Raw genomic sequence first — 27,483 nt, 5'->3', positions numbered from 1 at the left:
ATTTGCCAATAAATATTAACAATGAAAATAAAAATATTTTTGTTTTTAAAAATATCAGAACCCACAAGAATATAACTGTAAAAGGCAACAATAGAAAACAACACAATTGAAAATGAGCCCCAATGGCCGGCATGTTTTGTACAGGAAGGATTAAACGCCTGGAGAACTGAACAGGTTTACCTATATGGGCATCAAGAGTGCAGAGAACAAGTCTTTATTGGCTATCTATAGAAGGCAAGGTTGGCCTCCCCTTGTAGCTGTTTTGTACAACTTAGATAGGGAGGATTCTCTCAAAAGGACTGGTTTTCTCAGCCGTTGGGGGAATACAAAGCAGCAAGGGATTTTTCTACCAAGTCACCAAGGAGAAGTTTCCATACATGCCAAGTCAGATCAGAAAATGTTTCTTCTGGAGAAGTTTACTACAGTATCTCTTAGATGAGAGATGCTTAGAAAGAAGCATCTTTTCCTATGAACCCTACCTCCAACTGTCATTCAACCATTGCTTGTGTTGCTGAAATCCATCAATCCATCAATTTTTATAAACAGCCAATCTTATGTAATACAACCTCATGTGATTCACAAACAATAAGAAAATAATAAAATAATAAAAACCAACAACAAGCAAAAATCCTGGCACCCAAGAACACCAACAACCCACCTGTGCATAACAAACTAGAATTTGGAGTTGCTGTCAATGTAGATGTGGGATTAACATAAAAGGGGTTTGATCTATGCTGGCAGAGATATAATAAGTGGACAGTCCAGCTGATCCAGGTGAATTCAGCTGGATTGTCCACTTATTCAAAGTGTTGGTTATGACCTATAAAGCCCTTCATGGCATCGGACCAGAATATCTCCGGAACCGCCTTCTGCCGCACAAATCCCAGCGACCGGTTAGGTCCCAGAGAGTTGGCCTTCTCCGGGTCCCGTCGATTAAGCAGAGCCTTCTCTGTGGCAGCCCCGACGCTCTGGAACCAGCTCCCCCCGGATATCAGAGTTGCCCTCACCCTCCTTGCCTTTCGCAAGCTCCTTAAAACCCACCTCTGTCGTCAGGCATGGGGGAATTGAAATTTCCCTTCCCCCTAGGCTTATAGAATTTATACATGGTATGCTTGTATGTATGAGTGGTTCTTTAAATTGGGGTTTTTTAGATTATTTTTAATATTAGATTTGTCTACATTGTCTTTTTATATTGTTGTTAGCCACCCCGAGTCTTCGGAGAGGGGCGGCATACAAATCTAAAATAAAATAAAATAAAATAAAAATTATTATATCTCTGCCAGCATAGATCAAACCCCTTTTATGTTAATTCCATTATTTTTATGTGATATGTAGAAATAAGGTTGGGGCACAGAAGATCTAATTTAGGTTTGTAACTGTACAATAAAGCCTTTATGCACTAGCACTTCACCCACTGATCAACATAATATAATCATATCAGTAGTAGGTGCAGAGAAACTCAACTATACAGTGGAATAAAGGTGTGGGGAAAAGTAAATTTCACTCTACTTGTAGATGTCTGCATGATTTGTAATAGATGGACCATTTTCAGCTGAAAATAAACAATGACAACAACATTCCCATCCAAATTAGACTGCTGAAACAGACTTTATGGTAACTAGAAAGGCACATTTACGAGCTAAGCTCAGTTCAGTACTGGTGGTAAAATAAATCTCAAGGCTATGAATATGCTCAAACCTATCCTTGCTTCAACCAAGTTATTTCTATTTCTCCTAATTATTGGTAAACCTTAGAACTAGTTAAACCTTAGAACTGGTTAAGCATAAAATAGTCAGTGTAACAAACCTGAAACCTGTCCAGCTCTAACATTAAGACAGAACCTAACACTGGTGGTTTTAACTTGAAACCAAAAGTATATTTTAAGCAAACCATATCTTTATCTAGCCCAGAGAAAAAATTAATTTAAACACATTTTGCCAGTAGCATTTCTATAAAACATATTTTGCTGATCGTTACCAGTATTTGGATGATTATTCCAAGTCCAGTAATCTTTTTAGTTGAACAAATACTTGAGAGCTTTTTTTAAGAGAGATAGTCAGGTTAGTCTTTTGCAAGCAAACAAAGAATCTAGTCATACGTTAAAATTAAGAAACTCATTATCCCATGCATTTTTATGGACTACACGTCATCAGATGCAAGAAGTCAATTTAAAATTAAGTCTCATTAATCTATGGAACACACTCTTCCCTAGCATTCCTGCTCAGTGCCCTCCAGGTAAGGTTGGGCTACAATTTCCAACATTCCTAGTTGATATGGTCAGGCATCTCTGGGAACCCAACACATCTGGACAGCACGAGGTAGGAAAATTTGTGTTTAATCTGCTTTGGATCTATAAGTGAATACCAGCAATGAGAAAAGAAAAGGACAATATTTTACTACCAAATGGTATCAATATTTTATGGAAGTTTTCAAGTTTCTAGTTCTTTTACTGAGGTTAGGAAATTCCTAGCCAGACAAGGGTGTATGGAACAAGCAGAGAATTAGCCTTGAGTTGTTGTGTAGCCACAAGAGTGACTCTCCTAAGCTCCGTGAATCTTATTTGTTTGTCCCCAAGGGAAGGTGAGCAGTATGGGGAGATTCTTGTAGTATAGGTAAAAGACAATGAACTAGTCAACTGGAGCCTTTCCCATGTGGATCTGGTTGCTTGTGCCTGACAACTCTCATCTCATACTACCTGCAGACTTTGGGGAGAAGAAGTAGGGAATTTTTATAAACTCTGTCTTCTTAGAAACTTTGTACTTAAAGAGGAAGTGTCCAGACAAGTACTTCAAATAAATGATTCAGGGGTTTTGGTTTTTTCCCCTTTTTCTGGGTATTTCCTGTAATAACCTTATTAAGCACTATTTGGATTAATTCAGGTCACATCTAAATGGAAATAAGATGATTTCAATTCCGTTGAACTCACTGTCCTAGCAGAACATGAATTTGATTTAGCTTCAGTTAAATAGCGGCATCTGTATCCCGTTCTCAGGCTCCAGAAAACATTATGCATACTAGGGACAGTCCAACTGGATTGGAAAACAGTCCATCCAAAATGGCCATAAAGAGCTACCTGGAATAAGGGAAGAAATGGTGATCTTTAGGTAAATTCCAGAAGAGGTTTTTAAAAGAAAAAATTGGGTGGGGACCAGAGGTGGATTCCCACTGGTGTGGTGCAGTGCATCGGTCTGGTAGCGGCTTGCCAATTGCGCAATTCTGGCACAATTCTGGTCTTTTTTTGCCGGTCTGTGCGTGCCACCATCTTTTAAAAATTATTTTTCTGTGATTTTCAGCTGTCTGAGCATGTGCAGAAAGAAAATTGTCCCTCTGCACATGTGCAGAAGCAAAATCGCGCTGGGAACGCATGCGTGAGAAACGACGTGATGCTCAGGCAGCGCACGGTAGGAAAAGGTAAGCAACCCACTCTTGGTGGGGACTCATCAAAGATGTCCTGCAGTATTTAGTTGCATGTGAAAGATAAGACAAGAATTACAGTATTATCAAATACACCACATAGAGGTTATAGAATAGAATAGAATAGAATAGAATAGAATTTTTATTGGCCAAGTGGGATTGGACACACAAGGAATTTGTCTTGATGCATATGCTCTCAATGTACATAAAATAAAATATACATTTGTCAAGAATCATGTGATACAACACTTAATGATTGTCATAGGGGTCAAATAAGCAATGAAGAAGCAATATTAATAAAAATCTTAGGATTTTTTACAAAAAGGCATGATGTTAAAGGATGATAAATAAGAGGATATTACCCAGATAACATTTCCTTGTCTAACGTCACAACTCTTAATGCAGTGTTTCTCAATTATTTTCTGCTATGCCCCCCCTAGGAAGAAGTAAACATTATGTGCCCCCCACTTTCCGCCGGGACAATTATTTGCAATATTCAATACGTTTTTGCTTAAAAAACTCAAGCGGATTGTCAGCATGATTGGGTTGTAATGTGTTTAAGTGATGTCTTAATTTATTTGGCTTCATGATGTCCGCTGCCAAAAATTTTAAACCCAGTAAACATACCGGTCTTTCCTCGTCTCCCACGTCATCTTAGCCTTCGGGAAACGTACGTTTGTCTCATTATCTCCGTCTCTCTCCTCCTTTCTTTTCATCCCTGTTAAATGTCTTTCCATGGTGTCTCTTAAGAGTTTGTTATATGCACTTCATATCTCCTACTCTGTGCTGTGTGCTATTGTTCGATGCAAGAAATCCCTACTCCCTGCGGCAAAAAAAAGCACGTCCCCCAGGGTCACGTGCCCCCCCCCCCCGTCATCACTCTGCGCCCCCCCCAGAGGGGGCTGCCCCACTATTTCAGAAACACTGCCTTAATGGAACATTTTGTCTTTTTTTCTTTTTAAAGGCAAAAGCTGGAATCCTACACCACACTAAATCATCATGTTGTTAGTTAGCCATTAGGAAAATCAACAAGTGGAACTGATAGGAACATTTTGGCTTTGCTTGAAATGTTTAGATGCTCCAAACCAGGTTCTGGTCCACCCTCAGGTACAGATGCTGATCAAGTGATTTCCAGCCTGTCATTCTGTCGCAGCCTTCGCTGCAGAATAGGAGAACATAGAAGAAGGGAATACGATGTAAGTTGCCTTAAGTTCCTGTCAGAACGAATGTAAAAGGAAGGAAGGGAGGAGTAAAACAGGGGGGAGGGGTTCCCTTCCTTCCTTCCTTGAAGGGGTCTTCAGGATAATTTATATATATATAAATTATATACATATATATATATGCCGCCCCTTTCCGCAGACTCGGGGCAGCTCACAACAATAATACGAACAATATATCACAAGTCTAATATTAAAAAGTCTCTAAAAATCCCTTATTTAAAAACAAACATACACACAAACATACCATGCATAAATTATATAGACCAGGGGGAGATGTCTCAGTTCCCCCATGCCTGAAGGCAGAGGTGGGTTTTAAGATGTTTACGAAAGGCAAGGAGGGTGGGAGCAATCCTAATCTCTGGGGGGGAGCTGGTTCCAGAGGGTCGGGGCCACCACAGAGAAGGCTCTTCCTCTGGATCCCGCCAGATGACATTATTTAGTCGACGGGACCCGGAGAAGGCCAACTCTGTGGGACCTAACTGGTCGCTGGGATTCTTGCGGCAGAAGACGGTCCCGGAGATATTCTGGTCCGATGCCATGAAGGGCTTTATAGGTCATAACCAACACTTTAAATTGTGACCGGAAACTGATCGGCAACCAATGCAGACTGCGGAGTGTTGGTGTGACATTGGCATACCTAGGGAAGCCCATGATTGATCTCGCAGCTGCATTCTGCACGATCTGAAGTTTCCGAACACTTTTCAAAGGTAGCCCCATGTAGAGAGCGTTACAGTAGTATACAGTAGTAATTATGCTACCTCATATTGGTGTAAAGAATGTCTATGATTCCCGTCTCAGTCTTGTGAACATGAGTCACCAACAGCACATAAAGCATAAGACAGCAAAATAAAACAGAACAAAAAAACTCCACCAAAGCGCCTAATAAGCAATCTCACAACTCATCACAACCAGACTCAGCTAACACACTGACCCCAGCCCTTGCGAAAAGGCCAGGATCTCAAGGCCTTCCAGAAGGCTAACAAGGTCACAACCACTTGAATCTCATGTGGGAGGCTTCCTAGGACAGGTGTCACAACAGAGAAAGCTAGCTTCCTGGTTCCCATTAGATGACTCACAGCACGGACACCCTGCTAGATCTGTTGGGAGGCTCGGAGGCAATTGGAGGCACCACAGAACTTTACGGGCTACAACCAGTACGTGGAATTGCCCCAGGAAGCCTACTGAGAACTAGTGCAGCTCATAAAGCAGTGGTATTATTTCATCATACTAGTGTGTGCCCAAAACTGTCCATGTCATGGCATTCTGGATCAACTGAAGCTTCTGAATGCTCTCCATTGGGAGAACATTGCAAAAATCCAACTGGGAGGTGAATAAGGCATGACTGATCATGAGCAGAAGCTCCTGATCCACAAACAGGCACAATTGGCATACTGTATATGCAATGGATTTGTGCAAATGCCTTGGGGGACATGGCTGCCACCCACCCCTTGAGCAGTAGCTATCAATCCAAGTGGATTTCTAAGTCATAAATGAGAACTGCCCTGTCCAGAGTCAGGGATGGAAAAATACCCAGTTCTGAGGCACCCCTAGACCCACAGCCACTCAATCTTACTAGGGTTAAATGAAAACTGTTGTTCCCATGCAGAAGCAGGAGGCAACCTTAAAAGTATCATTTGCAAGGCCTGGGGCTGAGATATGCAGCCCTGTATCATCAGCATACTGTTGATGCTTCAAACTGTGCCAATGAATGACCTCACCCAGATGAGTTGGGAGAGAGACAAACCCCGAGGCATCCTGCAATGCAACGCCAACACCAAATACAATTGGCTTCAATGTTAAGACCAACTACTGTACTGCAAGACTGCTCCCACTCCCAACCCCCTAAGCTGGACCAGGGGGGTATTGTTATCAATGATATCAAAGGTCAGTAAAAGATTGATGAAGGAGGCAAGGACAGGCGAACCATATTCCAGTCCTGACTCCTGACTGGACCAGAGATCATTAGTAACTGCTATCTCAGGAGTATAGCCCAGCCTGCAAACCACTGGAAATGGATGTAGATCAGTGTTTCCCAACCTTGGCAACTTGAAGATATCTGGACTTCAACTCCCAGAATTCCCCAGCCAGCAAATGCTGGCTGGGGAATTCTGGGAGTTGAAGTCCAAATATCTTCAAGTTGCCAAGGTTGGGAAACACTGATCTAGATAATCTCCCTTCTCCAGACCTTCTGGAGCTTCAAATCTAAAGATTTTCCTGCCCAGTCAGATCTCACTCTAGAGTCCATCTCCTTTTCTTGGCTGAGGGAGCCAGCATTGTCCAAATACATTTTTTGTGGTCATAGACAGTGTTCCCTCTAATTCTTTTTTGGGGTGGGCAGAAAAGTATAGTGTCTGAGCGGCAGTCCCTTCAGGACTGGGCGGCACAGAAATATTAAATAAATAAACAAAAAAACAAACAAACAAACAAAAAAAAAATAAAGAACCCACCCTGTTTTGCCTCAGAGAATTTCAAAATAAAATACTGTACTGTGTGTATATAACAGTGAGCTCATAATAGGGCAACTCTATCAATATCAAAATGCCACTTAAATAGTTGAGCTAGTTTCAAACTAGATTTTGATTTTCTTTCTCTCTTCCTTACTCCCATTCTTTTTCTTTCTCTTTTCCTTCCTCTCTTTTTTCTATCTGTTTCTCTCTCTTCCTCTCTTCCTCTCTTCCTCTCTCTCTCCTTCCCTCTCACTCTTTCCCTCTCGGCTTCTGGGCAAGTTTGGAAAACTCTGAGTTGATGATGATTTTTAAGTGAGCGATTGCTCACTGCTCAGCTTAGAGGGAACTATGGTCATAGAGCTATATGCCAAGGTGTTACCTTCCCACCAAAGTGGTACCTATTAACCTACTTGCATTTCCATACTTTCAGACTGCTAGGTAAGCAGGAGCTGGGCGCAAGGAACGGGAGCAGGGTTGGGCTTCTGCTTGGATGGTGGTGGGGAGAATGCAGTGGGGTAGCGAAAATGGATCTCCACCCCAGAGCACCCAATTTGCACTGAAAGATGTTGAAAGAAAATGCAGGACGTCCTTCATAAGCCACGCCCACAATGTGGTAGTAAAAATTTTGGTAGCCATTCACTGAACGGGAGGCACCCTGTTGCTATGCACTTGGGTCCTACCATCCTCTTAATAGCCTTCCCTAAGTAGGAAGCTTGAAGATCAAATAAAAAACATCCAGTTTCACCTGATCTAGCAATGGTTTCTTAAGGAGAGAGGGAGCTATTCCTTCTTCAAATCCTACTCCATGGAAGCATTCTGTGTTAAATGGAGAAGGAAAGTGGGAAGGAAAGTGAAGATGGAGATTGCCTTTTCTGCGGGTAAGCATGGAGAAAACTCATCTTTTGATACTGGAAAATCTGGCATTTAAAAAAAATCCATTTCCCCCTTTTTCTTTCTCCTGATGCTCCTCTTAACATGGGGCAGAAAAACACGGGGAGGTAAATGGAGTAGAATGGCTATTTGATGGCATTCCCAATCCCCATGGAAGGATCTCCATAGGTTGGGCATTTAACCAAGGAAGACCCATGGATCTTCTGTTCCCAGAAACTGGTACAAAAGACCATGTTTCATACACGTGTCTCCCCTTTTCTTTTGTGGACAGGACCCTTATTCTGCTTCATTGCCAAGGCCAAGTTAGCGTTGGAAATACAGCAGTAAATGTTTATAACAGCAGCCTTTCCTGCCACTTTGTGTAGCTTGGGGAATAGCTCTTTAACACTGCCACGTTGAAGGGTCCGAGGTAGCTTTGTAGTCCTGCACATAGAGGGGGGAAATTACAGGCAGTTCCTTTTTAACCCAATGAAGCTAAAGTCTCTAGATATCCAGAGGCCATTGAGGGAAATATTGAAAAAATAAAGGAGCGCAACAATCACCCACAGAGAACTCCAAATAAAATCAATACAGTCAGCATACCAAAATTAATTACATATTACTTGCTTGCATCAATGCAGGGTTTTCAGAATCTGTCTGGAGTTCAGTGGAGGAAGGATAGCTGGAAAGAGATCATTTGGATACTATTATACTTGCCCTCCTCCGTCTTCTTTTGTCCTTTATTCTAAATACTATCCTCTAGACTGAGGACACTTCAAAAGTAATTCCCCCAAAAAATTCCTCTGCTCCAGATCTTGCACAAGTACAATTACTTACAGGAAAAAATGATGCTGCTTTAATGACTCAGTTCCTTAATACTACTCTTAAAGCAGCCACATCTTTTTTCAGGCTCTCACGCAAGCCTTTAAAAAAAATGCTTTTATTAAAAACAGAGGGGGATTGTGCACACATGAGGTCTGCAGAACTTTTTTTTTTTTAAGGTTTGCGGAGCCCTATTATCCTCAAAGTTTGATCAAACATGGTGGATAAATGTAAGCCAGCTTCTTTGAGGATATTGATTGTTGTTCGGCCCAATCAGGGCAAAATTCCACATCTGATGTAACAGGAGAAGCCAACAAATCAGGAAAGCGTCTAAAAGGCTGGACCCTCCTTCCCAAGCACTTTGTAAGGGGATGTTAAAGGCACTAGCTAGGTTCACCAGGTTATGCTTATTGTGGTGGAAAGAATTCAATGGTGGAAGAAGCCTTTCAAGAAACAAAAGATAAACCTTGTCTACTCAGGCTTCTCAGCAGGTAACCAACCACAAGCTTTGAGGGAGGGGGCCCTTGTCCCATCCAAATAAATAGTGCTTTGTCTAAGCACTGCTGACTGTGAAAAGAAGGGAGAAGGTTAAAAGGGACAGAGAACTATCAACCCCCCCCCAAAAAAAGGAACACAGTCTAAGAAATTAAGCAAATACAGACTGTGTTTACATTTTCTGCTAAGCCCTGCTATTGCTAGTTTTGACTTAACATATTGTGGTTGTAAAGTCACAGTACTGTATATTACTTAGTAAGAGAGTAGGCAATTTGAAGCCTGCAGCTGTATGCCCCCTTGAACCTTGGGTGCACTCCCTGGGACCTCCACAATGTGACAGAAGAGGGAAATGATCAAACAGATAACTAGATAGCAATCCGAGGAGCTGTTTTGAATTTTCAATCAAATCAAATTTAGTTGTCATGTTCCCTTCCATTCCCTGTTGGAATGTGGCCTTCAGCCCCCCCCCCCCCCCATTCAAAGGCCCAGCCAATCCCTTAAAGAGAGGGTGGGGGAATGAATAGGTGGGTTCAATGTACCACATGAAGCTTGCTAAGTGGTGCTCTTTGCCACAAAAGATGGTTAAACTGTGGTTTAACACAGTGTATAAACCAAGTCAGAATGTTTTAACACTATGCAAAGTGGAACAGCATGTTATCAAAATAGGAATTCCAATTTTTTAAAAGGATGTTTGTTTATTTATTGGAATTACATTGCGGCCCCTCTCCAAGGACTCGGGACAGCTTACAACATATAAAAGACAATAAAAACATCTGAAATCCAATTTAAATTTAAAACTAACTGGTCTAAAGCCGAAGTACATTAAAAATCAATCACTCCCACTCAAATGTTTCTCACTGAGAGTGTTCTTACCTTGTACATCGTGGAAGATCCTTTCTGTAATGTTTAGTGGCCTTTTGCAACTAGGCACAATTCAGACCCAGCAAAAGTGCAGCTGCCAACGGTGGCTCTTGGTCATTACAGTCCAGTGCATGGATGTAGGGAAACTACCTTGGCATTCCTGAGCTGTTGGCTAGATTGGAAAGTTGCAAAACATCCCGGAAGGAACCACAAAACCATTTATGTCTTGTGGCCCAGAAGACAGCCGGGACGTGTTTGTGAAATTGCCAGGAGCCGAATTTAATTGAAACCCTTTTCCCTTTGGTTATGGAAGACTCCCCTCTTCTCTTTGTGACTAACATTTGTATCTTTATCGTGGGGCTTTTCTAGTGAAAGGAACTGAATGACTAACATATTACAAAGGCCTAGTGGTTAGGGTGCCAGGCTAGAAACCTGGAAACTCTTTTGAGTTCTAGTCCCATTTTAGGCACAAGGACATGTAGGTGACTTTGGGCCGGTTGCTTTCTCTCTGCCCCAGGAAGGAAGCAATGGTCATTTATGAAGAAGAACCTTGCCAAGGAAACTGCAGGGGCCTGTCCAGGAAGTCTTGGAGAATCGATTGAATATGATTGAATGGAAGGAAAAAACACACATATCCTATTGGCAATGGTTCTCACCCTGGGAGTTGGGACCCCTTTGGAAACGTTTCACAGGAGTCGCCTAAGACTATGGGAAAAGACAAATTTCTCATGGTGTTAGGAAATTCTATTCTATTCTATTCTAACTTCTATTCTGGTGCCTTGGAACATATTTTTACAATCTGACCAATCAGGCATTTATAGGGGGGGTGGCCATCTGAACTTCCTGCCAATCAGCTTAAAGCTCTATTGGGAGAATTGGTGCTAGACTTATGGTTGGGGGTCACCACAACATGAGGGACTGTATTAAAGGGTTGCGGCATTAGAAAGGTTGAGAACCACTTCTCTATGGGTTTTTCAAAGGCAGAAGGAAAGTATTGGTCACCTCTTCCACACAAAAACACGGTGTGGAAAAGAGAAGTTTAGGAGACCAATACAAAACATACGGCAAGAGTGTTATGACTCAGCTATCTCCAATCCAGTGTCATCTGAATGTATCAGGACTAGGTTTCCCATAATTCCTAGCCAGCATGTTTATCACCATCCTCCAAACATTTGGGGGGGGGGCGGACTTGGCTGGGGGAAGGTTGCCTTTAATATGCAATATATAACGCGGGGGGAGGGAGCTCCGTTAACCGAACTGTTTCTTTCTTTCGGCTTGTGCGCGCGCACGGGCGCGTGTAATCAGAGTGGGAGAGATGAAAGGCGCCAGGACTGTGACGCTACACGCGCTCCCCTGCCGGTTGTCCCCCCCCCCTTCCTCCCACTCCACCCTTGTGAGGTCAGTGACCTCCCAAGCTTAAACAGAAAGGAGGGGGGGTGGAGGAGACGGGGGAGGGGAGGGAAGACCCGGGAGCTCCTTTGAAAAACGCAGACTCAGCGAGGCGGCGAGATCCATCTCGGTTCGCTATTATTATGTCTGAGGTGCGGGAACGGCAGCGGAGTTGTAAACTTGTTCCAGACAAGGACGCTGAGATAGGGTGGGGGGGAGGCGAGTGGGGAGGGAAGCCGGGCGAGGGGGGGGGAGTTTCCAGAAAGACGCACGCCTAAAACATACACACACACAAAGTTGAAAGCAAACAGCAAAGCTCTGGACAGTCTCCTTTCTTTCCCCCCCCCCCCCCCCCCGCGTGACCACCTCCCCCGCTCTTTGGCAGCCGCCGTAGGTGGTTTACAACTGCGCGGGCACTAGCGAGCGAGGCACCGGAGAGGAGCTGGCCGGCCGGAGGGCTTCTGCGAAGCGGCAGAGCGCGGCCCCACTTTGGGGGGGAAGCGGCCCCGAGCACCGCCAGCCTCTGGTTTGGAACACGGAGGAGCCGGGATTTCCTCCCCCCCCCCCGCGCCGTTTTCGCAGCTGCAACAGGGACGTTACTTTTGTCTCGGTTCCAAGCAGATCCTTGCCAGGACTCCCCGCCCGCCCTTCCCCCTGTGTTGGACGCCGAGGGAGCTCCTCTCTTCCAACGCGGCGGAATGCAGCCGGGCTGAAATGCGGACCCCAAAGTCCCCGCTTGGCCCGGGAAGGGGGCTTTCTTTCTCCTTTCGGGCTTCCCTCAGAGCGTGGCCTAGCTTTTTTTTCGCCTGAAGGGGAGGAAAAAAACACGAGAGACCCCCGACACCTCCCCTGATAATACCTCGCCCGGGAAGAAAATGCAACGCCGCGCTAAAAAACGCGAGCCCGGTCGGGTAAGTCCTGAGGGGGACTACGGGGAAGAAGGGGGGGGGTGTAGTAGAAGAGAGAATATTGGAACTCGGTTCATCCGCGTCTGAGCGAGCCCGACGCTCGCCTTGGTTTGTGCGGTAGAGAGAGCGAGCTCGCGAACGGTCTGAGGAAAGAAACGCCGGGGGTCGGGAGGAAAAACCTCGACTCTCCCTCTCCTCCGAAGAGAAGCGAAGAGCCTTTCTTCCCCCCCCCCTAATCCCCGGTAGCACCCTCTCTTTTCCCTCTGCAAACAAGGCGGGTGAGGGGAGGCAAGCCGGCAGCAGCAGCGGCGTGGACGAAGAAGCGGGAAGAAGAGATTAGATTTCGCTTCTCTCTCATCAATTTTCTGTTTAATGTCACTGGTCTCCATTGTGGGAGAAGGAGAGGGAGCGAGAGAGGCACGTCATCCGGCCATAAATTTGTGATTATAGAGCCTCCAGCTCCGTCTTGGTGCCCTAATTGAATGGATTTACTCCACATGGGCAGGTTGGGGGGGGGGGAGGACCTCGGAGCCGGAGCAAAACAAAAAAAAAAAAGACTATATACCGACCAAAGGACAAAATTCATAATAATAGCGGCAGAGCCGGGGCCGTCGTCGGGTGTTTTTTTTTTTTTTTAAAATCTAGATTCTCAAACACCCCGGCGGCCGGGGGAGGAGGAGGAGGAGGCGGCAAGGAGGAGGGATGGGGGAGCTGGAGCTGGGATCTCGGCGCACACATGCAAAAGCCGTCCTCAATTTCCGCTTTCCAGAGGCAGAGAAGGCCAAGAGAAGCTCCGGGAAAGGAGAGCCGAAGGGGAAGAAAAGCCCATTTTTAATATAATTAGGTGCGCGCGTGTGTGTACTTCTCTCGCCTGTATTTTAAGGCGGCGGATTTGGGATTGGTTTTTTTTTTCTCCCTCACCCATGGCTCAGTTTGGGTGTCCTTCCTTTTTTGCCGTGAGGTCGGTTTTATTTTTTACTTTATATTTTTTTGCCTTTGGACTTTATGGTGTGTCTTAAAACCGGAGCGTTGACCCAGGCAAGCAGCGCCCTGTAAGTAATTGCGGCGCCCGTGTCTGCCGGTTGCATGCGTGAGTTGCTCTTCTTCCTCCTCTTTCCCCCCATTGTCTTTCTTGATATTCCTTTTTTATTAGGGAAGCGCCGTTTCCGCCTATTTAATTGTAAATTGTGTGTGGGGGGGGGGGTCGCCTTTTTCTTCCACCCCACTTTTGCATGCTGTTTTTGTTACTGCAAGTCCGTTCCTAGGGCGATTTGGCATTTATCTCCTTTCATGTAACTCACTATAAGGTCTTGTACTTTGTTGTTGAAAACCCACACCATTAGCTAAATTCCTCTTTCCAAGAGAAAAATGTTTTATAAAGAAAACAAAAAGAGTAATATAGTGCTCTCCTCTCAAGTACAATTGGTTCTGTATTTATTCCAAGGTCCCATTTTTACTTTAACTGACAATGTACTACCTGAAGAAAACTAAATTTCTTTCTTTCAAGTGATACTACCGTACTTATTAAGGAGAAGAATCTATATACGAATCATTTTCTCTTTAAGCAATTTTAAAAGAAGTAAGGAAGTTTCATGGATCTTTTACTAATGTATATTATCTCATATGTCTTTAAATATATTCAAAATTTGGTTGGGAATTTACCCACAAATTTTTTTGAGGCTTCTATCAAGCCAAGGTCCTTTGCAAATAAATAATTATTCTTTTTGTTACAATTCTGAAATAAAAAAAACTTCAGTCTGTTGGATACAGTATTGGAATTTATTATTTTTAAAAAAACTGAATTAGAAATGTAAGAGTCCATGTTCTTTTCAATGCCTCCTATCCTGGAAACCTCAAACTGCTCAAATAAAATGTGATTTCCTTTCTTTAAAAAAAAATCACAAATTACAACTTAAGTGCAATAAAATTTGCCATAGTGCCACTTACAGAAAATATATTTAAAGCTTGCTTTTGTATCAAACCAGAAGTCACCCACGGCTAATATTATTTTTTTATATTATTAAAACTGTCCTCTTAAGCTGCCTGCAAAAATCTTTTCAAACCCATGTGTAGATTTATTTAGAATCACAAACACTATATTATTTCCAAGCTGGATTTTTAAATCTAACTTCCACTCTCATCTGCTTAATTTAAATATCACTGCTTTGTTTGCCTCTGGAAAGGAGAGCAATTAACCAATGTAGAGTTGTGAATTTTGATTACTCATGAGTGAATGCATTTACCCCTGTGTAAGTGGGCAGTTTTATACTACAACTCATAGCACACCTTTCCTGATCTAAGCCTTATTTTAGACAGCAAGTCTTGTTTTTGAGTAAATATGCATTAATACCTCCCAGTGAAAATACAAATATACAAGGGAAACGTCATTTTAAAAGGAGACAGCCGTACATGCTACATAAATGGAAATAGTTTTCTTTTAAAATAATCTGATATATAGATGTGTGTGGTTAAAAAGCGTTGGTTTTTTTACTTCCCCCATCCCCTCCCTTCCCATCTGTGAAAGCAAACTGTCTCCGGACCCTGCCGCTCGAGTTTCTGTCGATACCTTTTGCAAACTCGGTACAGAAAGTATATTTGTGCTCAGTGAAGAGATGGATTTATTTAACGATTTTTAATTAAAGGCATTGACTTTCCGTTAACAAAAAAAAGGGGGGGGGATAGCGAAAGAGCGGGCCTGGCTCATCTCGAGCTTTAGGCGCGGCCGGAAAAGAGAGAGGAGCCTCCGGCCCAGAGTCTCCCCCTTAGAGCAGCTCGCAAGCTCCGTCTTGGGCGGACGGCTCCTGCCCTTTGGGGGCGACGTCCGGATTTCTGGGTCGGTCTGATGATTCGGAGGCCGCCTTCCCTCGCTGGTTCTGCTGCTTTCTGACCCGCGCGTGTGCCCAACGCTTCCCGATCGCCCGGGTGCCTTTAAAAGCAAGGCTCCGGGAAAATAATGCGGAACCCAGGGAAGATAGAGTATATCTATATCTATCTCACTTGCCTTGCTGCTCTTCCTTTCTTAAGGTTTCCCCGGGGAGGGGGGTGTTTCCCCTTTCGTCGCCTTGACTTTTCTTCCAAGAAAGCGTGGCAAGGAAAGGCTCCGTCTCCTCCCGCCTCCCAACTCCATTAACCCCCTCCCGCCGCACTTCAATGCATTGATGGCAATGTGGTCCTCCAGGGCGTTCTCCGGTTTTTGCTGCTTTCTTTAAAAAAGAAAAATGGGGGAAAGGCCTGCCGGTGAAGTTAATGTGGAGACCGACGGACGGCCCCTTCCCCATTCAGGAACGCTGCGCTAGACAAGTTCACACCCCACCCTCCCTCCCGCCGCCGCTTGCAGGCATGGCCGCTCTCGCTCCTCTCCTCCCCGACCTACCCGCGGACCTTTTGCTCCTTGGACGCCTCTTGGAGCCCGAGAAGCGGCTTTCCCTTCCCGGAGGATTAAGCGGATAAAGGAGGGCGTGGATCGGAGCGGGAGGAAGAAGAAAGCGGCAAAAAAAGGGAAGATGGCTGGCGGAGGAGCGTGCTCCGGATCTTCCGCAGGGCGACTTCCTCTCTGCGGCTTTGCGAGGGTTCTCTCGGGCCGCTCCGGGAGGTTCAGGCGGGCTCCGTCCCGCCGCGCCTCTGCGCCCAAGGGGGGGAGCAGCCGGGCTCCAACGGGAGGCGCCCGTGTGGTTGAAAGGCTGGGTGCAAGGCCCGAGCGGGATGTGGAGCGGGGTTCCTGGCGGGGCGTGGGAGAGAGAGGCTGGACGGCCTCCTTCCCCCTCGTGTGGAGCGGGAGTCGCAGTCGGTGGGGTTGGTTCTTCGACCGCAGGAACTCCCTCGCGAAGGCAGAGGCGGGGATTTGTTTTGTCTGCTGAGGCCAAAGCGAAAGCAACAAAAGCCAGCCTGGAACTGACGAATTTCCCTGCCTTTTTCTTGCTCTTTCTGGGCCCGGTGAGAGCCGGGATTGATTCCCCCACCACCACCTTCCGCCCCTTTGCCACAGGAAACTCAAAGCTCTTTTTTGGGAGGGGGGGTGTTTGAGGAACAAAGGGAGGAAGTTCGACTAAATTAAGAAAGTCCAAGCCGAAAAGAGCCTTCTATTCCTAATTGTGCCTCTCTTCTTTCCCTGATTCTTACACTCCCCTTGCTCCGGATTCCTCTTCCAAGTTCCATTACTGTGCCGATAAGAGTTTCTTCAAATGGAGGACGTAATTTTGCTCTGTATCCTATGAGGAGAGGGAAGGTGGTGGTTGTTTTTAAAATCATAATCACTCTCTGTCCTGAGCATTGGATGGAACCTGGCGCTCTCTGGTTAATTACAGGCAATATTTCATTCATTTATTACCTGAGGTTTAAAAGAGGGAGGGGGGCCAAGGCAGACATTAGGGATAACTTTCCCCCTTCTTCTGAGGGTTGGGAGGGAGAAGGGGACATAGAATGTGGGGGGAGGGGAAGTTGCTTGCAAAACCTGGTCTTAATCTTTTGGAAGTAGGGAAAGGCAAAATTAAAAATCCCACCACCACCACTGAGATTTACATGATGCAACGTAATGGCTGATATAACAATGGTGTATGAATGGTGAGTCAGAGCTGTGCCGATATTTCATCAGATGGAGGGGAAGAAGCTCTCAAAAATGTCTTGGTCATATATGCCTGCTCTCTTTTCACCAAATCCTGGGTCTTTATAGAGAAAGAATATTGGGGGGGGGGGGGAATCCAGAAATTGAGAAGCGGGTGATGTGCACTACCCCAGGGCTGCATTCTGTGAACTTTCCCCAGCAATGGATTGCAACCCCCCTCAGGCCCTTTCCCATTTTGGGGCCCTGAAATTAAGCCAGCTAAAAGTTGCTTTGGTTGAAAAGGTTGGATGGGGGAGGAAGAAGCAGAGGCCTGTTGTCAGAAGTAACAGCCCTGGTCCAATTTCTTTTCTCTGGGCCATGAGTGACATCCTCCCTTAGGTGTGTTGGCCCTCCTCATAAGAGAGAATCTCCCCAAATCAAGAGCTGTTTCCAATGCTGCCATTTCAGAGATGGATGGCGAGGAGAAAATAGAAGGGACATCCTGTCCTGAAGCCTCCTTTCCTTGAATGGTATCCCTGTAGAATCTGTTAGAACCCATTAGTTGGCCTTGTTCCGTAAAGAGCAGGGCCAGGAACAGAGAGGATAGTTGGATCCAAACAAGGGATATGGTTGACAGGTCCTCCAGAGCTATGGACGAGGGCCATTCTCTAGGAACTTCATCCACCAGTCTTTTTCCGCTTGGTGACTTTGGACTCTGGAAAAGGATGGAGGCAAGAGCTCAAAATTTGGCTTCACTCTTGTGGTCTGGGACTTCAGTTGAAGCACTATTGGACTGGAAGGATGCATTTGGAAAACCTCAGGATCCTCCACAAAACCAGGAGTGGGAATTTTGCCTGCTACACAAAAGCTAAGCTCCTGACCTGGAGATATATTGTCCTGCTAGAAGTCCCTCCTGTCTCTTCTTTCTTTCTTTCTTTCTTTCTTTCTTTCTTTCTTTCTTTCTTTCTTTCTTTCTTTCTTTCTTTCTTTCTTTCTTTCTTTCTTTCTTTCTTTCTTTCTTTCTTTCTTTCTTTCTTTCTTTCTTTCTTTCTTTCTTTCTTTCTTTCTTCCTTCCTTCCTTCCTTCCTTCCTTCCTTCTTTCTCTCTCTCTCTCACACACACACACACACACACAAACACATAGTGTTTCACCTCAGGGCCTTCACTTTACACAACAATAAAAGTAGTTAAGCACCAACAGCCACCTTCCCCTCCCCCTTCCCATTTAGCCCCCAAAGGAAACAAGGCAGAGGGAGGGGGGGGGGAAGGGCTGGTTTTTCTTCCCAGCAGCACCTCCTGAAATCAAGCATTTCTGCCTCCCTCCATTTCTGCCTGGCACAAACACCCACATTTCCCCATGTATTTCTACACTTGTTTATTTCACATTTCGATCTCTCTGTGTGCATGCAGTCACCTATGCTGCATGTTTTCCTCTATGCTTCTCTCTCCCCCCCCCCTCAATCATCCAAAGTAGCTCACCTCCAATTCAGCCAGAGGCTTTTATGATCCTTTTAAAAGTTCTGTTTTGTAAATCCATTCCGACTGGATGTGTGCTGCCTTGGCTATTATCTAAGTTGTGCCTTTCTACCCAGCTGCACACACACATCCTGGCACTAATTATGTGTTTATCAAAACAGGCACCCTTTTGACATGTCACAACATGTTTGTGGGGAAAACGGCCTCATTCACACATACACACAACTTATCCCCTACATATGTACGCACGGACACACACACACACCATACCCCATTCCTAAATCTTTTTTGCATTATGGTGTCTTGGCTATAGAGGATGGTGTATGACCATTGTGATCTGAGTATGACCATTCCTGTATCTGCAGGTGAGGGGCACAGGCAAAAGTTTTTGTATGTGTGAGAGAGAGTATATTTCATCGTAGAAGTACATCTCATGAAAAGATTCAGATGTTTCATTGCGCCCCAAAATACTGAGAAAAGGGACTTTTTTCAGTTCTGAAAATAATGTCCGTAATTCTCTACTTATGATTGCTCCAAATATTAGTCTACTTCCAATCTGCAGAAAAAGTCCAGGCCTGGAATATGAACGTTCGAATCCGCAGAATGAAAAGAAAGAGTGAAAGAGATTTGGCTAGGCCTGGCACCGTTTATCAAGCTTGCTTTAATTTAACCCAGATGGGCTAGCTCCTTGATAACCTTACACAACAAACACATTCAATTATACTTTCAGTGTGTGAACACACTGGGATATATTTAACTACAAATTACAATTCTGCATTTAACAGGGCTTTAACTAAAGGTTTAGGGGGTTGAAAGCTCTTGGATATTTTAAAAATATATTTGGGGGAGAAAGGCTGGAGCAGGGAAATATACATTAGATTCACTGGTTACATATCACCCCCATCAAGTGTGTGTGTGCACTAGTGTGTGTGAAAGTCTGAGTGTGATTAATAAACTCTGCTAGGTTTGTGACTAATACATGCGCATGTTTTAAACGAAATCACAGTGGAAATTGTAGTGAGGATTGGTGGTATAAATATCATATGTTTATAGGATACGTGCAAAAAATCCTTGGTAATTATCCGTGGTCATTATCTGACTAAAAACAGCCTTTCTTGCTGAAAAATCACTCCTCCTTGTATAAAATGTGTAGTAAAACCGCTTGCAATATTAGTTTGTCAGTATAAACTTTTATCTGTTTAGATTTCTATGATTAATAAATGTGTGAGTTACTCCTTGTACATAAAGAATCTGGGTATCACTTCCCTGACCAGGATAGAAGGCATCTTGCTTACTCCTAAATACTTCTGTCCAAAAAAAAAGAGAGAGAGATGGAGAAATAGGAATTTAACCAATTAAATACCTTGATTTTAAATACCTTGGTCCAATAGATTGGGCAGAAAAAAATAACCCCATTCTCACATCTTTCCTCCTCCTTTATTACTTTGATTGGAACTGTCTAGATCAAGGTATACAAAAATTTGTTTTAATCATCTCTTTGTTGTGGCTAAAACCTCCATTCCGCACTAGCCAACTTTTTCAGATTTTATCTTCCTATAATTGTATTATTAAGGTTGATCACACATTATTATTATTTGATTACTGTTGATTATAAAATTCCTATTAGAGAATTTAGAGGAATAAAAAAAAAACCCTTTGCATTTTCTCTTTGGGCTAATATTGGACCTAGGAAATGTGAAGAAAAAGCCACTGGGAACAGAAGCCTCTCGAATGTTCTTGGCTCTTGCTGGCTTTCCTTTGAAGGAATAATAGGGTGGAAACAAGATTAAATAAAATGGTCTATCCTGTTGGCATCCCACGTGGAGGTCAATTTGGAATGCCGGAGAAACAACCTTTTTCAGGCAATGAAAAACTGTAGCCCTTCTTTGCAGGACGATGATGAAGATGATAATAGTAGCATATAATAAGATGATAGTAGTAATGACAATTGAACAATTTTAGACTACAGGATGGCTTTGGGAGTGGGAACATTGATCTTCGAGGAGATCAAGGGAGGAGACCCCACGCTTTTAATTTAACCTTCTTTTGCTGGAGGAGTTGGTAGAACTTCACAATAACCCATAAAAAGAGAGTCAGGAATCAAAAGAATTGGTCTGTGGAAGTTAGTAAGGGGGCTTTTGAGGGGAGGGTGCTAGGATAAGAAAGGACAGTCAGCAGCTCCACTTTCTGTCGGGGAATATCCCCTAAAGCCGAGCTGGCCAGTGATATTAGTCTCCCTTCCTGGAAAATGAGATGAGGGGGATGAAGCGACCCTTAATGGCCGGCGAATGAGGGGAAATGTTTCGGGGCTGCAGGGGGGAAGAGAAAGATTTCCTCATCTGGAGCAGTCAGTAAAGTGCTTGTTCGGAAACTAAAGGTGTGTTTTTTCTTTGAAAACCCGTCCCCACCCTGTCCCAAAGGCGAGATCTATCTTTTTAACCGCAACAGCAGCATTGGATATTTTCCTGCTCTGGAGCTTACAAAGCGCCCCTTAACTTAGAGTCTCCCCCTCCTTTCTCCTCCCGGAAAAAAGGGGGGGGGACGGCCCTTAATCGTCCCGTGGAACGAGGCAAGAAGATCTGGCGGAAGAAGCCTGGGCTTTCATGCCGGGCCACGGGAAGGCCGATCATCTCTGGGCGGGCGGGCAGGCGAGCGACCAGTCCTCGATCTCCCTAGAGAGCCCTTTCCTGGTAAAAAAAAAAAAAAGCCGCCAAAGTCCTATTAGGAAAGGGGGGGAGCCTGAAAACCAGTGCGTGGGGATCGAGCGAAGCGTAGAAAAGTGGGTCAAGCTTTGCGGGGTTCGAAGCCTGGCGAAGCTGATGTGTACTTACCCCGTGGGAAGAGCGCTCCCCTTCGTTCTCCTTTTTTCTCCGCTCCCTCCCACCCTGCAGCTTCGCTCCTTGTAACGAAGCATTTTGGAGACCCAAGTGGATCTGGCTAAAATAGGCCCCGTGTGTGTGTGCGAGTGGGAAGGAGAGAGACCTCCCCCCCCCACTTCTTTCCCCACCTTTTGTATCGGCCAGGAGTTGCCTTTTCAGTAGCCGTCGGAAACAGGACGTGTTTGCACGGGCTGTTGGCAGCCAAGGCGCAGCACGTGCTTGGTTCCCTACACCCCCCAGCCCCCCTAGGAAAAGGATCGGGAGAGTGGCGAGCGTGGGATCGCCAGGCTACCCTTTGCTTTGACCGACTTCTGGTTGCTTGGTGGAACGAGGAAACGCGGAAGAGATCTGGGCCGATCTCTTTCTCAGCCGGACTCCGGCAACTGACTGGGGGCATGGCCTGAAGCCGCGCTTCTTTCCGTATAACGCAGAGCTCCTTTCGGCGCAAAGCATGTGTAAATTTAAAATAGGACTAGCCAGAACACTTTGGAAATTTCTCCAGACTATGGACTGGATGGATTTCCCACTCTTGGCCACCGCCTCCTCCCAATTTCCAGGGAATGTTTTACGTGCTACAAAAAATGAAGAGTAACTCTTCCAAGCCAAGAAATTGTTTCTAATTTATTCCTTGACCAAACAGCACATGTAACAATGTACCCTACCCAAACGATTGCACTAAGCGAGGCGTCCAACATACAATTACCCAAATGTAAAGATTTGCCTTTCCTAGCCATTATTAGGCAATTATTTAGCGTGCTGTGTTAATCCATAATTTTATTTAACATACGGGGAGGAAACTCCCGCCCTAGCTGCTGCTGCTGCCTCCCCCCACCCCACACACACAATTTTTCCGGATGGAAGAATATTAAATTGCAATATTTTAACACACTTCCCTAGAGTGTTAAGGTTAGCTGAGGTCTGAGAATTTAAAACGATTGCATATTCATTTAGACATGAAAATAATGTTTCCATGTTGGCTTCTTGGAGCAAAATTAAGAAGAGATTCTGTTATTTTCTTCCAGGCCACCTTGCTTAAAAGCTAGAGTCAGGATGAATCTCATTCCTTCTACTTTCAGTTACAACATGGAAGATATAAGTTGGTCGCTGAGTAAATATTTATCAAAATAGGAAAATATATCGCAAACCTAATACTGAATAATGTGGAAAGTTAATACTACCCTTAAAGAGAACTCGGGCAAATTCTTGTGCGGAAAGAACATCCAGTAGAATTGTTGCGAGAGAGGGGACAGGAGGGATGACTAAATCCAGTACAGTTACACAGTCCTATTAAATTGCAGGTTGAGGACGAAATGGCCAGATACTCCAGGGCACTGATGGGGTTTGGAAGCCTTCAATCATTCCTTCCTGGAGGGGGGGGGGAGGGAAACATAGCTTGCTCACCAAACCCGAATCTTGCAAAGAGGTGTTGCCTAGAAAGTCAGTCTAGGGGATTCAAAGAGAACTGAAAGGCAGCTTGGGACTCCTACTCCTTTCAGGAAAATGTGCTTCACATGACTCCATAACCCATTCTATTCCAGAATCCAGATCCACTTTAACATTTTCAGATTGCTATTTAAATTCGCTGCATCTTATGGCTGAAAACAGAGCGGTGTAACAGAGCCTTTGCTTTAGCTGGTTCTAGTCTAGTCCCTCAAGAGCCCGGAAAGTCCTGCACACTTTCTAAAAGACAGACGGGATTTTGCTGACGGAGCTTTAGTGGAGCTTTAGTTTTAGCGAGAAGAGCTGAGGACAGGGCGGGGAAGCTTGGCTTTTCAATCTAGCGCCATAGGAGGTGAACCAAATCCTCTTGATCTTTATCCTCTCGAGATAGGCAGAGCTCAGACTAGCACTAGGAATCCAAGCCTAAACCAGACTACATTGCAAGCCAAACTTATGCAAGCCTTCCTGCTGAGTAAGTACCCACCAACCAAATGCAAGCTGATTTTCACAGGGTAGCAGTGGGGCAGACCATGATTATTCCCCAAGAAGAGCCCAGACCAGCTTTTGTGACCTGGAATCCAATTCTCTCAGTCCTTTCCCCTCAACCTGGATACTTTTAACGTCCCCCATTCACCCTTTAAATACTGCACCCCCAAAAAACAAGTGTGGCTTTAAGAGGGTGGTGGTAAACAAACAATTTGTGCACATACACACATACCCCTATGCACACACCGGAAGGTAGAGTTGAGTCAGGAGATGAATGCGACTCTAAATATTTATTTCTAATTGTATTATCTTCTGTTTCTTACAGAGGAAGCCATAGAGATACTGATGCTCTGCTTCGGTTAAATTAAAAACATTTGTTACCCATGGACAGATTTTAAAAAATAGTGGAAAGGGAGAAGCTCTAATCTTTGCTGACAATGTCCCTCGGCCTATCAAAAAGCTTGATGGAGTTTCCCTGCCTCCCTCCCTCCGGGTGGCACCATTCACTTCAGGAATACAAAATGATTGCAAAGGGAAGGGAAGGAAGGAAGGAATCTCCCAACCACCAGTTTTGTGTAAGTGAGCAGGCACAATATGAGTTACTGGTAATTTGCCAACAGACCTCTGGTTTATACACCACTCCTGTCTAAAGTTATTTGTTTTAACAACTGGAGAAAGAGAAAAGAAAAAGGAAATAACATTTTAACAGAAGAAATAGGACTGCAGCAAAAGAAGTTGATTTTCAAAATGCAAGACATAATCAATGGCCATAGAATTTAAAATCTGCTTTAATTTTTTTATTAAAAATGTGAAGAATAAATTGAGGAAATACATTTTTAATCTTGATTTTTTTAAAAAAGAAATATCCCAAGATTGTTTTTTAATCCAAATGTTAAAAGGGGTAATAAAAAAACGAGAGGTGCTGGAAGTTAATTTATGTATACATGAAACCAACCCAAGGCCAATTTCTCCCTTTCCTTTCTCTTCAACTGCATTCATCTGCCCCAAGGTCCACTTCTGCCTTACTTGCCTATGCTTTGTTTCTCTCTTTTTCTCTCCCCTACCCCTATTTCTCAATTTGGCGTTTGTTTTTAATTTTCAAACAAAATAATACTTAATTCCCTAGTCCAATAATAATTAGGCTGAATATAGTCATCTTAAAATCAAAATAAAAGCAAGCTTTCAAACAATTGGAGATTTTGCCGTTCTGGGCTTAAACCGGTGATAATATGCAGCACTGGGGTACTTTGCCCTAGGCTGAGAGATGGAAAAGAGGCTGTCAATCACAAGACGCTTCGGTGACCAGGGACAATCCCCTTTGCTGGACCGGCCTTCTTCAAGAGCAATCAGTCACTTTGCATTAATTACCCTTCCATCCATTCCCCACTGCAGGGCAACTGCTGCTTTTGCAGAGACCTGGCACATTCACAACTAAACACCACCTGAAAGAACAAACACCCCTAAACCACTTCTTTCCTGGCCCCAACTCACAACAAAAAATACATCTGGAACTATTGTTGCCGTCCTGCACCTCAACTTTCACCTTTCTCCCCATGCAACAAACAAACAAATAAACAAAATGATAATAAACACCCACTTCAAACCCTGGAGGAAGCCCTCTCCTGGATCAGTTTTCCTGCCAAGGAGCAGTTCTGTGCATCAGGCCCAGAAATCTGTTCAAAGTTAAAGGGTTGGCTTTTGTGAAAGTCTGCCTGAACAGTATTCCTACATGGAGAGAACCCACTGAAAGCAACAGGATTTGCTATCTTACCATCCTGGAGATACGTCACCTTCACAAACCAGCTACATCTGCCTGAGTAAAACTTACAAAGGTTTCAATGCACCTTAGACTTAAAACTCTGATCTTATACCCACTAAAACAAGCGACTTCCTCTGGAGTGACATTTGCGCTATGGTTTTGCTAAACTGAGAAGGGATTCCTGGCCAGTTGGCATTTATTTCTCGCTAAATAGGATGAGGATCCTGCCATTGTGCTGCTTTCCAAGGTTATAAATAAATAATTTAATAATCCCTATTAAATAAATATAAAGAAATCCAGGCCAAAGTAGCCAGCCTTACTCCGGGCAAATATATTTAGGATCAAGGAGGTGACTCTTGTTCACATGTTGCAATTTGTGTCTGTAATGTTTGAACAGAGCTCATTTTCTTCTATCGCAAAAGACAGAGTACCCTGAGGTGGCATTTCCTCTTTTGCATGGAAAAGCATGGAATTGTAAGTCTTCCTTAAAGTCTTTAAGACTCCAAACCCGGGAAAACCAGCAAGGATTTCTTGTACCAAGGCCCACTCTGCCTTGCAGACAGATTCCGCATCTGTTGCGGGGCCAACACAAGGGCACCGCAGGGCTCTCTGTCCAAGGAAATGGAAGTGAGGTCAGGGCCAGAGACTGGTTTGACTACGAAGCTATTGTCCAACTGAGCGAGAAAATTTTCTCTCTGCCGAGTGGGAATAAAAAGAAGAGCAGAAAGACAATGTAGAGATGGAATTAAAGGAAAATTAGGGGAGCACGACCAGATGAGAACTCCCAGTCCCTATTCTTTCTCTGGGTTCATCATTTCAGAAGATAGGGACCCAAGATCCACTAAGTAGACAAGTTCCGTCTCACCAGGGCTCCTTCCCCCCCTCCACCCTGAAGAATCTGCGTGAATCAAAAGTTGCTTTGCAGTTTTTAGATCCTGTTCCAATGTGGGGAGGTAATCCAGGCATTACAGTGGGGTTTGTTTTTTTTTGTAAGGCCCACTCTGCCTTGCAGACAGATCCAACTGAATCCCTTCTGACCCCTTCCCACGCCTACCAGCCGATGTTCTGGCTGAGGGCCTAGATAAACAGCAAGATCGTCGGGTGGGTTGAAGACGTTCGGAGGCCACCGCGCGCATACACACAGACACACAGCTTTATCTTAGTCCCCCATGTGTACGTTTGCATATATGTGTCAGATTTGCAGCAGCTAATGTAAAACCCCCCCCCCCCATTTTATTTTTTGCCTGGAGAATGGCTTCTTTCAAATCTCTACTTTGAACCTGTAGGTTTTCTGATATGGCAAAAGGATGAGTTGAAAAGTGTCTTTGCTTTCAGTTCTTCCCTCTGGCTCTCACTTTTTATGAGACCAGTTCAAGAGCCCCAACTCTCCTTTCCAGGAACCCCTCCTCCCTCCTTCCCTCTGGCCACAAATAGGGCTCCTTTTAGAATTATATATTCTCCTGCCTTTTTTAAAAAAAGAAAAGAAAATGGGTGTGTGTAATTTCTTTTTGGAACATGCATTTACCTTAGTAGAAAGTCTATGTTTCTCAGGGTCTTCCCATGTAAATTTTATATCTAAAATATCTTGAAAGTAACCGGGGCTTAGCATGTTTGGGGTTTCATCTTGTTCGAACACCCACTGCCTTGGGCACGAGACTGCAAACTGTATGTACGCTTACATGTACGGTATCTATGTTACGCAAGCTGTATGTATGCTTATATGTATCTATTGATCTTGATCCATGTGATATAAAGAACAGCAATAATGTTAATAATAAAAAACTCTCACCACCACTTGGAAGATGCTGATTCAAACTGAGTATTTTATCAGCACGTAGTGGATTGTGATATTGGGGTAATTCTACCCCCACTTTCTGGATATTCAATGGGTGCGTGCGTGGTTTCAGAAAACCCCAACATCATGGTCATGGGAAACCCAACTCCTCTCCTTTAACCGGGAGTACAGTACATACACACACACACACATATTCACTCGCTGCTTTTAAATTTAATTTGCCCCTCTGGTTAATGAATAGCTCCATTGTAATCTAATATCTCTTACGGGTTATTTTGATTTATTCTGCATTTTTAAATCAATTAAGCTCCTTTTAATTTTTTTTAAAAAAAATAATCGTAATCACGAGTGGGTGGGTGTGGGTTGGAGAGAATTCCGAGCCTCCTAGCCGCTGCCATGGCATCGCGTGCACACACACACATACACACACACATACACACGTCCTTCAACCTCGTTCGATCACTGGAACTGACATTTCTCCCGGTTAGCTTCGCTACAGATTCCGCCTGCGCCAAAGCGGGACGTTCTCAGGGAGGCGTAGAGGGTTTTTTTTTTTTTTTTTGCACACTCAAGATGGATCCAATTCGCTCCTCCTGTCTGCAATTTGCGAAGCTTTGGGCCGAGCTTATGAATGCAGCGGAGCAAATGAAGCCGACTTTTCCGTGGCGCCGTGTTCTACCGA

General features: G+C 44.3%; 1 protein-coding gene and 1 long non-coding RNA gene across 2 annotated transcripts; one reads left to right on the top strand and one right to left on the bottom strand.

Annotated features, from left to right (window-relative positions):
• Positions 1-11,941: 11,941 nt before the first annotated feature.
• LOC139161280 (uncharacterized) lies at positions 11,942-26,807 on the top strand. The gene is made up of 2 exons (XR_011558089.1): positions 11,942-12,429; positions 23,573-26,807. It is a non-coding gene; the product is annotated as an uncharacterized lncRNA (long non-coding RNA).
• Positions 15,021-21,718, bottom strand: LOC139163243 (uncharacterized). The gene is made up of 5 exons (XM_070744196.1): positions 21,631-21,718; positions 21,274-21,341; positions 15,800-16,471; positions 15,428-15,629; positions 15,021-15,352 (listed from the first exon to the last, which is right to left on the bottom strand). Exons 1-5 carry the CDS (start codon positions 21,716-21,718, stop codon positions 15,189-15,191), a joined length of 1,194 nt encoding a protein of 397 aa, XP_070600297.1. The 3' UTR covers positions 15,021-15,188.
• Positions 26,808-27,483: the final 676 nt, after the last annotated feature.

Source organism: Erythrolamprus reginae, chromosome 2 (assembly GCF_031021105.1).
Source record: "Erythrolamprus reginae isolate rEryReg1 chromosome 2, rEryReg1.hap1, whole genome shotgun sequence".
In the NCBI taxonomy this organism is placed as follows: Eukaryota; Metazoa; Chordata; class Lepidosauria; order Squamata; family Dipsadidae; genus Erythrolamprus; species Erythrolamprus reginae.
This window is presented reverse-complemented; position numbering and strand designations above follow the sequence as displayed.

Bases quoted from the DNA above. Each gene is read 5' to 3' on its own strand.
- LOC139163243 (XM_070744196.1), bottom strand. From the start codon at position 21,718: ATGCCCCCAGTCAGTTGCCGGAGTCCGGCTGAGAAAGAGATCGGCCCA. The intron at 21,342-21,630 runs GTCGGTCAAAGC...CTTCGTTACAAG, and splicing joins GTTCCACCAAGCAACCAGAA to GAGCGAAGCTGCAGGGTGGG. The intron at 16,472-21,273 runs GTAAGTACACAT...TTCTTAATTTAG, and splicing joins GGGAGCGCTCTTCCCACGGG to TCGAACTTCCTCCCTTTGTT.